This window comes from Anopheles nili, chromosome 2 (genome assembly GCF_943737925.1).
Source record: "Anopheles nili chromosome 2, idAnoNiliSN_F5_01, whole genome shotgun sequence".
Lineage (NCBI taxonomy): Eukaryota > Metazoa > Arthropoda > Insecta > Diptera > Culicidae > Anopheles > Anopheles nili.
The window spans coordinates 1,786,288-1,798,481 of NC_071291.1; the positions used below are offsets into that span (position 1 = coordinate 1,786,288).

At 46.6% G+C, this 12,194-nt stretch overlaps 2 protein-coding genes across 2 annotated transcripts in view; one reads left to right on the forward strand and one right to left on the reverse strand.

Annotated features, from left to right (window-relative positions):
• Nucleotides 1-12,194, forward strand: part of LOC128730589 (G protein-activated inward rectifier potassium channel 3-like) — a 53,897-nt gene that overhangs the window by 5,173 nt on the left and 36,530 nt on the right. The window lies entirely within an intron of this gene.
• LOC128730590 (serine/threonine-protein phosphatase 2B catalytic subunit 3-like) lies at nt 1,101-9,247 on the reverse strand. The gene is made up of 2 exons (XM_053823663.1): nt 9,180-9,247; nt 1,101-6,729 (listed from the first exon to the last, which is right to left on the reverse strand). The coding sequence occupies exon 2, from the start codon at nt 6,066-6,068 to the stop codon at nt 4,515-4,517; it is 1,554 nt and encodes a 517-aa protein (XP_053679638.1). The 5' UTR covers nt 6,069-6,729; nt 9,180-9,247; the 3' UTR covers nt 1,101-4,514.

The following is a 12,194-nucleotide window of genomic DNA, read 5'->3' on the forward strand; positions in this document are numbered from 1 at the left end:
CGCGTTAGAGCAGTAGCATGTGCCATGCGTTTTATGTACTCGATAGTCGTTTATTCCTTTTAGTTCATTTTTTTCTAATATCGATTTAATCATAGTTTCTTGTGTGTTACATTTGTGTTACTTTTGTTCATTGTCTCATGGTCAGGCATACACATGTCTCTGGTTTCAGAGATCTTTTTGCTCTCTTAATTCATACGACGCATGACTCGAACTTAGTGAAAGATAATAATGTCTTGCGCATGTACAGTAACACCTTTATAATACTACCAGTCCCGCGTTAATCCTCGTACCTTTTACAACAAATGTGAAGCAAATATTAATTTATATAATATTTGTTGTGTTTTTCTGTATCTTGGTTCATTCTCTTGGTTCATATCAATAAGAAAATAGTAGAAAGAAATACTACACCTAAAAAGTACACACTGCACAAGATAATTTGTTATCATCCTTAAATTCTGGTTTGCTTACTTAATTTGTTTACAAATAGTTTGTTGCTCCGGTCACGAGAGTTAATTGAGTGCTTTTGAAATTTCTTTCTTGGCTTCTCAATTTTGTTCTAACATTTTTTCTTTCTTCATTTGCTTACTAGCGCGTGATCGAGAGTTAAGTTTAGTGACGTTTTGAAATTGTCTACTTTCAATGATCTTGAGTGTTACACGCAGATTTCAATAGAACAAAGACAAGTGATCGAAGAATAGTTCTTTGGCAAGGTATTAGTTTCGGACTAGGATGAAAGATTCATTTTTTGGTTTTTATAGTACATCGTGCTGATGGCAGGATTATTATTTCATGTTAACGTTCCGGTTAAAAAAATGCTAAGCCATAGGGATAGCATACAAAATTTGCAGTTGTAGCTTCAATTAAAATCAAAGAAGTGTGTAAGGAAGAAGCCAGCAAGAAAGTAATGCAGGGAGCGAGAAAAAACAAAAAAGTTTGCTGGAAAAAATGTAGGGCCAGATAGCGAGCGCGAGAGACAAAGAGAGAGAGAGAGAGAGAGAGAGAGAGAGAGAGCAAGAGAAAAAGAGAGAGGAAGATAAAAAGCGAAAGAAAAAATGGACGAAGACCTTGCAGACAGAATTGATTATTAAACCATATAAGTGAACAATGAAAACGAACAATCAACACATTGGCAGATCAAAACGGCTTAAAAGTAATATGTGTAAAATACAGAATAATTAGACAAAGAGACAAACAAAAATGAAATAAAATGTTTATAATATAAATAGCTGTGTTTAGAATAGGTGAACAGATTTTAGATTTTTTTTTTATTTTACCGTTGCTTTAAACTTCCTCAATAGCAGTAAAAATGGATGTAGACAAAAATTTCTTTTCTCGTCAATGACATAAGATCGCGTAACACAGTAGTTTAAAGTGTTTTTTTTTCTGTTGATTTTTTAATAGTTGAAACATGTTTTTTGCTTTTGTTATTAGCGTTATTGCGTACTTGCTGAAGAATAGTTTCTTATCGATATTTTAACGTTTATTCAATTTTGTATGCCATCTCTCGTCGTTTGAAAATCAACCTTCAAGCAACTGGTGCCTGAAGATGACGAAACCAAGCAGAGGCAATAATGTGCTTATGAAAGGCGCGTTATTGACTTGCTCAGAGGCGTTGATGGAAGTAGTTCTGAGCACATGAGCGTAACCAGCATTCCAAGTGCTAGTAGTACTCGTCGATGCGTATTGGAAAGAAAATGTGCTACATTTCTCAGATGAGAAGGAAGGTTGTTTGTGGTTTGAAGACAAACACTTGCTTAGATTCAAAATGCGCTCAAATGATCGTTAAGTAATGCTGACCTTTTTTAAGCTACTCTCATCTGCAACCGCATGTGCGTGTGAGTACGACGTGCAGATTTTGGTCGTTCCACCGTTAAAAACATGCAAACAGGGAATAATCGATACCAATGCCATAAGTTTGTTTTACACTTGTGATAACTGTATTTGATTTTGCATAAACGACCATAAACGATCGGGGATGTACGTACGCGTGCCCTTCCACATAATGTCTTACGATGTGATTTACTTTTACCTGCGTGTATCATCGAATCTCTATCTTCGAATGGTATCGGCCAATATTTATCTCTCATCCCGTTTTGTTTGCGGTTCTTGCTCATTTGTGTATGATCAACATTCTTTTATTACTCCATGAAGCGACTGTCGCTTTTTTTCTCGAGTTGCATCTGCAACATCAGCGGTAATCAATGTTTTGCCCGTGTATGTTATCTTCTTAAACAACGCTCCGTTTGTTATTCGGTGCATTTCTTTGACGTTTAATCGAGCTGTTCGTGTATTTGTCTAATAATCAATTAAATTATATTACTTATCAATTAATCAATTTTACACTTATTTTCAAACTGTGTATCTTTTGCTTTTGCTATTTATTTATCAGATAGTATGTAGTGTGTAGTCCTTACGTTCGCTTCCCCTTGCCTCCTCGCTGTTCAGTTTCTTGGGTACTGTTGTGTTTTTGCCTTTGTTCAAACTTCTGCTTCTTGTTCTACACGAACACGAACAGTCTTGTTGCTGCATGTCTGTCCGTAAGCCTTGCGCGTTCGTATACGAAGATTGCAATGAATTAACTCTTTTCGAAAAGGAGATATCAATCGAAGGACGTAAATGTAAAACAATCATTTTGCACTAGACCAGCAGGAGTAGAAAAATGATACAAATGTAAGATAGCTCTCCATCACTGATCATGGACAAACCCACGCGATTGCTGATCTCATGCGTGGGTAGTGTTAGTGGTAAACATTCAGGGAATTATAGCTGAAATGAGATTCCATCTGACTCGTACGTTTCAGCTTCTGCATTCCCTGAAAGACTGTATCGCTTTGCTAGCTCTGTTCTCATGTTTTAAATTTTACATGTAGAATTGTCTCCTTGAACTCCCAATCGCAAATATTTTGTAACTACCGATCGTGGAAGTGATCAAAATCGTTCAAAACATCGATCTAGTGGACCGTGAATCATTATTAAGTGCAAATAAAATACCCTGGCGCTAGAATGCATCTATTTAGGGTAAGAACTAGAGTTGAAACCGAAGTGATAGAGCTCATATATTTCGATTGTATGTCTGTGTATGCTTGTTGTTACTTTGTTGCGAGTGATTCGCTCGTCAAACGGAGGAAATGATTCGAGTACACAGGCGATGTCGAAGGATGAACTCGTTCATGATTTCCATCATCGAAAAGAACGATAGAGGTACAGTTGAAAGCACTAGCTGCGAAAGCGCGAAGTATCCTCGCACTGCTATTGAAATCAGTGAGTTTTTGCGTAATTTAAAATGGGAAAGTGGTTTTATTAGATTGAAATCGATGGCAATATTATAAGCTGTAAAACTTGTTTTCGTAGTGAAACGGATGTTTAAGGACGATTGTATTCTGACTCTGTTTGATTGCGATAGGCGGTATGCATGTTCTAAGTACGCGCTCGGTTGTTGTACTTATTTTTCCTACTACTGGCACACCGTGCAGTGTGATTGGAGTATGAAGGACGATTCAATAATGTTAGCCAGCCTTACTTTTGCTATGTATAACCGACGAAGCGCGGGTACGATCGGCAGAAACTTGACGCAGCAGAGACACGGTAAGGAGCAAATGCAACTGACGCGCGCTCGAGAAGAAAGCGAGAACATTGGGGGAAGCGATGCAATCACGATGAAAATGGCAACAAATCTTAACCATCTACGCTTGTGTGCACGGGTGAGGAATGAGTCTTCGGGGTATGACCTATTTCCAATCGTTTGCTTGTTGTTATATCCCTTATGTGCGGGTCTGCATTTACTGCTTAAAACACGGCCAACGGTGTTGATCACCTATGATGCTCTGTTTGTCGGAAGGGTGTGGGCTTACATGTTAGTTCTTTTATGTGTACTTGTTTTTGTTTTGTTTTTCTTTTCGAGGACATTGCCATCTGTTCATCTGTTACTGGTGCGCCTCAGGCGAATGCTCTCGATGCTGGTTAAATATTGCATTGTGATAAGCTTACCGAACAAGGGGCCCGTTAACGAGAGAATCTTGTGTTAATTCTTTCGATAAACGATAAATTTGTTGGAAGGGAAAGGGACGTGTTTCTTTAGCTATCCTGTCCTATGCCACTCGTATGCGGTGGTGCTCTGTTCAGTGTCTTTGGCCACTCGCACAGGCACATCTGCAGCTACTAAGTCTTCCTGCTCTCGTGACTGCGACGTATTCTTTAACATATGTCCCCTATCCCGAAGTACGATCGATCACTTGTCTTTCCTCAACTATGTTGCTCGATTCATGCTGCTGCAGCAGTGTTTGCCTGAATTAATTCAACTTTTAATAGCGTAAATATTTGTTTCATCTGCTTGTGTTGCTTCTTGCTGCATTTAACTGGGCCTCCGTCTTCATTCGCGGGTTATCGCGGGTTTTTCAATATTTTTTGCTTTGCAGGTTTTGTTGTTTTCTTTTGTTGCTTTTTGTTGTTTCACCGATATCATCCCTTTATTAATAGTAAGTGTATTGTATTATTAGCATTAATTAGAAATATGATTACTTGGGTGCCGCTAGTGATATCGGTTTCTCATCGCTAGGCGTGGGTGTCGTGTCGCGCCGCGGAGGCATCCGCTCGTTGATCGCATCCAGTCCCTTAGCTTCGGCGAACGAGGTGATCTTGTGGTTCGGCGAGAAGCCCTGCAACGCGTTGTGCAGCGATTGCTTGCCTCCGGATAGGGCTCCGAGCGGGAGCGCACCGGTCGGCGTCAGTCCCTTCAGCTGCAGCACCGATTCCGACTCCTCGCGGAGCACCGAGAAGACGCGGGCCATCTTGCCGATGGCGCGGATCTTGTTGCGGATCACCTCCTTACGCGCGTTCGCCTCCTCGAGCGTGTCGTCGCCCTCGCAGATCAGCTCGTCGTCCGAGCAGATGTTAAGTACGTTGACCAGCATCTCGGTTACCTTCTCGCCGACGAAAGGCAGCGACCAGGTGAAGACGTCCATGAAGTTCGGAAGCCAGTACGGGTGGGGTGAACAGTTGAACTGCCGGATGTTCATCACGTTGTTCTCGTACTTCAGCACGGCCGCCTTGTTGTTGTACACGTCGAGATAGTTCGGCGCGGAGAAGATGGTGATCAGCGAGGGAAACCCGGTGGTCGAGCTTTTCCGGTACATGCGATAGCCGGCGTCCTGCGCCTCGTGCGCCCGGATGATGGAGAGCAGCTTGTTGTTCTGCAGGAAATCACAGCATGCCTTGTAGCTGTAGAAGTACGAACACCCGCGCACCGTGTTGTGCGAGTAGAAGTCCGAGTTCTTCTCGTTGCCGAAGTCTTCGAGCGGATCGGACCAGAGCAGGTCGCACATGGGGCCAAACGCGGGCGGCTCCTTGAATCGGTCCAACTTCCGAATGTCGTCCAGCTCCTGGATCTCGGGCGACAGGCCGCCGTGAACACAGAGGAATTGCTGATTCATGAGCGCCGCCAGCGGCAGACAGTCAAACGCGTCCATGCACGCGTCGTACACACGCTCCGAGTACTTAATCTTACACTCCTGCTTAAAGGTAAAATATTCTGTCAGATGCCGACACTCGTGGTTGCCGCGCAGCAGAAACAGGGTCGTTGGGTAGCACAGCTTCAGCGCCCACAGATACAGGACGCACTCTATGCTGAAGTAACCGCGATCGACGTAGTCGCCGAGGAAGAGATATTTGGTCGACGCCGGCGAGCCGCCGATCTCGAACAGCTTCATCAGATCGTAGAACTGCCCGTGGATGTCGCCGCACACGGTCACCGGGGCCTCAATGTCGATCATGGTGCTCTCGGCCTTCAGGATCGCTGCGCCCTCCTGGATAATCCGGAGGGCCGCGTTCTCCTCGATCCGACCCTCGAGGATGAAGTGTTGCTTGAGTACATCCGGGCGCGGCTTGCCCGTATGTGAGTCAAACACTTCCGAAATAGTCAGTTTGTGTTTCGGCGGAAAGAGCACACTGTCGATCACGCGATCATTTCCGGAGCCGCCGCCGCCGCCGCCACCTGCCGATGCCGACGACTGCTGTTGCTGTGATGCATTTGCGGATGATTGTTGGCTTGCTGTTTGCTGATTCGAAGACATTTTAATTAATCTGTCTCTCGATGTTTCCCTTCTTCGATTCTTTTCGATTCTCTTCTGGTACCTGGCTAGCTCTTCGGATGCTACTACTTGTTGATGTTTTCTTCCTCTCTTGCACTGACTTGCTTTAACCTGACGCTACTAAATACTATATGCCACTAGCCTAGTCTACTACCACGCTAGCCAACCGATGGATCAACCTTCGCCAAAAACTCAGAGGCTAATACGGACAAACATACGAACGCACAACACCCTATGCTTTAAAAACTAGTTAAGTAATCGCAACTCTTTGCAGAATTTACTTGATTTAAGACGCTTCTCTCTCTCTCTCTCTCTCTCTCTCTCTCTCTCTCTATCTTGCTCCCGTTTAAGTGCTTCTGCAGGTTGTTCTTCTTTTGCTACTGCCTGCGATAGACTTCCGGCGGAAGCTTTCTGCCAAGCACAATTCCGAGCTTTGAAATTGTTTTACTATGTTTGGTTACACTACGCTTCGCTTCTGTTCTCACAGTAGTTTGTGAAAACTGTGTTAAAACTCCCAGAAATTCCTTCGCGAATGTGGGCTTCCTTCTAGTGTTGTAACCGATTCGGCTCAGCCGAAACTTCTTGCTCGGGTTTGCTTCTAACTTCTTGCGACAGACCGATGAACTGTTTGTGGTGAGATTCTCTAAAATGAAGAAAAGAAAAAGAACAAACGTGCTCTTGTTAGTGCCGCAGGATAACATTGAAGAGGAAAATAAAATAGTCTTCAAACATGCTTCATGTTTCTAATCAATCGATCATCGTTTGGATTATTATCAATCGTTCGTGTTCGTTGTGAGAAGTATAAAAGGCCTTTCGACTAGCTAGCTTTACAAACGGTCTGGTTCAAATAAACAAACATGTTTGGGTTTCGATAGGTTAGCGCGCTGGTGTTGACTAGCGCACGTTTTACTAGACGATGTATGTTTGATGTTTTTTTCTAAACTCCAACCACACACACAATCACATTGTTCCGCATCTGGTTCGAATGGAGGTGCACAGTACAATTTAGCAATCTGCTGTATGTTAGCATATGTAATTTAGAATCCAGTTGGTGAAAGATAATAGCGTTTGCAGTGTTTGTCGCGTTCGCTATGGCGGCTGAGAAAGTCCTTTGTTGACATTTGTAAACCGATGGCATCCGTACAACGAATCTACGCTACTAGGCGGAAGGATTATCACGAGAACAGAGGTGCAAGATCGCAATCAGACATATGACCGGTGATCCGGTGGTTTAGAGGCATTCCATTTCACACCACGTGTTCTGTTGCTTGTGATCATGCTTACATGATGTGAAAAATGAAAACAACAACAAAAAAGACTCGACGAATCTTGTGCCACCTGACTCCTGACACCTGAATAGCGATAGTTGCTCGTATCTACAGGGGCAAAAGAATGTTTCGGGTTCTGAAACTGGCAGCTTATTTCTTTTTCTTCCGCCTATTACTCTGATGTACGGGCCTAGTAAGAAAGTGCTTACTAAGTGTGCTTAACCCAACCGTGGTCGCAGATTGCCACCAAAGAATAATTGCTTGCTTGGGCTATACTCTGCTTTTCGAAGTGAAACGGAAACATCGCGCTCTCGAGTAAACACCTGGCCCGGGAGGGGATGTAGCCGACACTCTTGATTTTGGCTCGCGATCATTCGCAGCTACTGTCACTTGGTACAACCGCATTTATCGTACCAGCGCTTAGGGGCCAGCGTTAGCAGTCGGCTTGTCCTGCCGACGATGGAAAAATATGGCGCAAAGACAACGGGAGGTCCTCGCAGATTGTGGCCAACAGTCTCCCCACCCCAGTTTGCTTCGTTTTCTTGGCGATGTTGTTTGTGCGTGCTGTTTTTTGGCGCGTGCTCCTGCACCACGGTCAGCGCAGCTCGGCTACCACAGCACCGACGATCGACGTACCCGGCCACAAGACATGACGGAGGGCGTGAGCGCGCCGTGCGGGCATCGTAACGTCGTATTTTTGGCATGATTGTTTAGTTGGCTGTCAAAGGCGAATATCCACGGCGGTGGGTGAGCCGATGTTGTTAACACGAAGGAGGACGGCGTGCCAACGGGGCTGAGGAGGCGCAGGAAAGATTGATGGATGGAAAACGGAGACAGCGAAACGGTGGCAGCAGTAGCTGGGGAGGTGACGAGGACGTGAACAGGGACGGGGTTGGGACTGGGGTGGTTGAATAAAATATGGTCGAACTGTGTTTGCCACCACCGGGCCAGACCGGCCGGACACTGCTGGCAGGAGTACCGAGTTCGGCACACGAACGGCGCACGGCACGCCGCTGTCAATGTCGTTTAGGTTCCGCTTTCAATCAACCATTACCACGATTCCGCACGCCATGAACGGACTCCCACGGGTTTCGCCTTCATCCTGTCGGGAGATTTTGGGGGCCAGGCGTCAGAGAGGAAAAAAAATGTCCTCACAGCGAACGCAACCCCATCAAATGGTTTACAATCGTCGTGGGGATTAGTGGGTTCGAAAGCGTGGGAAAAAACCCCGTGGGATTCGTGCGCCTTTAGGCTTTGTTTCGTGCACCCAACGACGGTGACGGCGACAAAAATGCATATTCGTACCGCCAATATGGGCGGCGCAGGTGAAAGCTTTGGGCGGCAATCGACACACGACTGGGTGTACGTTTACGGCCTACTGTTCAATTCTGCAGATCGGGAAGCTACTAATCGGCTGTCAAAGAATAAGTCTAATCTTGCGCGCATTCGAACGCGTCAAAGTGTGTCCTGACCTCGGTCAAGTCGTCGACACGGAGCATCGCCGTAAATTACCATCTCCCCAATTTGGTGCCCTGGGTCGGTCCGGGGAGGGGCGAGAAAAATAAAAATAAGTTTCTAAAGTCCCTCGTTCTCGTCGGTCACAAGACACACGATCGTGCTGCGGCAACGAACGACATGGCGGCAGGCATCGATCGGAGCCGGTAGGCCAAACATGTACCGAGCACCGCGCGCCACTGCCAGCAACAGGTGGCAAACTCCGGCGTGGCCAAGCGAGCTGAAGTAGTAGAAGCGGTATGCAGTGGTTGGACACGCGGTGCCGCGCGACGGTAAATTGTCACCAATGTAAATATGCACCTTAACGCACCTTCAGGGGACAGACGGGTTGAAGTACGCGACAACGACGCCGGACGATGGCGATGATGGTGATGATGGCTTGCGATGGTGAAGAAGTAAACGAAGGATGCCACACGCGAGCACACCTTACAGCCGCACAACTACTTTCGCACGTGCTTTTCGTGGCGCAAAAATACGATACAATCCAAATACGGTTAAATGGGCGTTAAATAAGTAAAAATGGGCGACCAGCGCACGACTGCCGGGGATGGTGAGGATGGGGGCACGGTGGGCTAGTAGCCTCTTTAAGTGGTGTGTGATACAAAAAGCTGCACAATAAAAAAAACAACGACTTAAGCGATACTTGGACGAACCGAACGACTTTACACACTACGCATTAAAACACGGAACGATGGACAACAGCCAACGAAACTTAAAGTGAAGTAGTAATAAAACGTAACGTAGCGCGTCTTAAACAAACGAACACCGCACGGCCTACTAGCGGTTGCGGTACACTACGGGAGAATAATTTGCACTGTCTCACTGATGGCGGCCAGTGTATGGATCGAGCTATCTTCGCGCCTGTGTCAGCTGGTCGTGAGCGCGAGAGCAAGAGCGCCGGATAGCGCTCTCTCAACCGGTTTCGAATTCGCGAGAGCTTTTCCGCGGTGCGTGAGAGCGCCTCTGTGTGTGGTGGCCGCCATCGCGTTTCTAGCCGCACTCAGAAAAGAGATGCGCAAATCTCTCAACGCCTCTGGTTCGCTCACCTTCACTTGGAACGAACATTATCAGCCTGATTTACCGACTGGCTTTCAGGCTGTTGTAAAAGCATTCGATCGAGGATCACTGATGAGCCGTAGTAAGAAACGATAGATAGGAGACATGGAGACCATGTGGGCCAGAGCGAGAGGGAGAGAGTGTCATAATAAGATGATCAATCTCGCCGTAAGCTCTCGATCTGACGGCTCTCACGCACTGCGCGCACCGTGGCCTCGATTCGCGCGTCGATCGTAGTGTAACGTCGAGTGTGCGTGATTTGCCGTTTAATTATTCGGCTGTAAGCGAGACCCACTTTGCCCTAGCGCGAAACGGTACTCACGCGACCGATCGATTGATCGATTGGTGAGCGAACACCAGCCGTCGCGCGATCTTGCGGCCTTTTTCGTCTGCTTTTTTGCATTTTAATCTAGGGCGACGGTACCGAACGACAACCCGTAGCGCGATCGTTGGAGGTGTCAATTATTCCATCACTCGTGCACTGTAGAGCCGTCAACTGATCACCGATCGTGCCACTAGCGTTGACGAGCCGCGCAGATTGTGGGCAAACTGCATCAAACGCCTCCGGGTTGACAGATGGAGCACAAAATTACCCAAACGTCACGACGACCGGCGACAACGCGGCTCCAAAACCGGCGCTGGATTGAATGGGCCGTGAGGTATCGATCTCCACTGAGGCGCCTTTCAACGAGTCGCGAATCCGGACAAGAGCTGCCGCAAAGATTGCCGACGGCATCGGTGAATTAGATTTTGATGAAGTAATTAATTCATTAAGCTCCGGAAAGACGGGATCGGAGACCGGGCAGTGTGCCAGTGGGTGGCGGCAATAATAGTGGACCGATTTCGTCGGGCTGGCCCGCTTTCGCTTGGCCGGTCGTGGCCGGCGAGCACCCAGATCTAAAATTAAATCTGCCCACTAGAGCATTATGTGCACCATTCTCGCGCTCAGCACACGCCTCTCGGCTCCACTAGTGGCGTCATTTAGCGTATCGTGCTCTCCTTCGTGTGGTCCTCGTCCATGTGAAGTCCGATTCTGCACTGCACAAAAAAAGCAAAGCATGGTGGCGATTGCAACGGTTAAAAACAACCGAAATTGATGTGTCAAAAACACACATAAATGTATCTATCCCGGGAGACCATGCGTTCGGATCGCGAGGGGTGCTTCAAATAAGCCAACAGGCGTTTCTTGCGGTTGCTGCGATGGCAAAGAACCTACTCGACCGACGTGTGAAGGTGGGATGCGATATATGAGTGTCAATTGGGATTTCCATTCGCCTACGGTTCACACTGGAAATTGTTACAAAATGTTCATTACTTTACGATTGCTTTACTCCACAGCAAATAATGTGTGTCATTAGCGGCCTCTAACTGCTACCGGCGAACGTCGAATGGCAGTTGAGAGGGAGGCTGAATAATGTTTACAATTTCGGTGTACACGGCGACACCCGTGTCACACAGCTTCAGCTTAAACACTACCAGAAACGTGAACCCGGTCGTACACACAGATACGGGCTCACACAGTAGTAATAGTGTGGGACACAGTAAGCCTGGTTTTACGGTTCTGGATCTACCGAATGGACCGAAAAATGGGTTCGGAAAAGCAAACGTTTGTCTAGCGCGGTGTCCCCACGGGTCTTCCCGTCGTTAAGCAAACCTTCCTAAGCCTTGCGTCTGAGCCGGCATACATAACGTCTTAACCGGATGGGAAGAACCGGCTACCGGTTGATGCCGTTTAAAAGAAAATTATCGCACTAATTATAGGCCTGTACGGCTACGACAACCCGAGGCAACCCCTGCTGATAACAAGACAATTTTGTGCTCATTTTTTCCATGCCTAGTTTCAGATTCTACTGCTACTGCGGCAATGTTTATGTGTTTTCTAAATAATGCGTCTTTCTCGTCTCTGTCTTTCTACAGGTGAGACAACGCCGCTGCGCAGTGGTGTTTGTTGACATAATTTGTGGAAGGCACATAGGTCCGTGGGCAATTAATTGGTTTCCGAGCCGGTTGGAGGTTTTTGAGCCACGGTGGGTATGGATTGTGAGGTGATGAACACAAATCTTCCCATTTCCGCGAAGCGGGAGGGAACTTTAGCAACATCAGCAGAAAATGAACCAAGCGCAAAGCGGATGATGACGTTGGTTCGACAGATTTTGCTCAAATCGCTGACAGAAAACATCGTTTATAAAGTGTAAGAGTACGTCGAGACATCGCTTTTTTATTTTGCACAGTTGCCGAAAATATACGGCTATACAGCTCAAGTGTAGTA

Bases quoted from the DNA above. Each gene is read 5' to 3' on its own strand.
- LOC128730590 (XM_053823663.1), bottom strand. From the start codon at position 6,068: ATGTCTTCGAATCAGCAAACAGCAAGCCAACAATCATCCGCAAATGCA.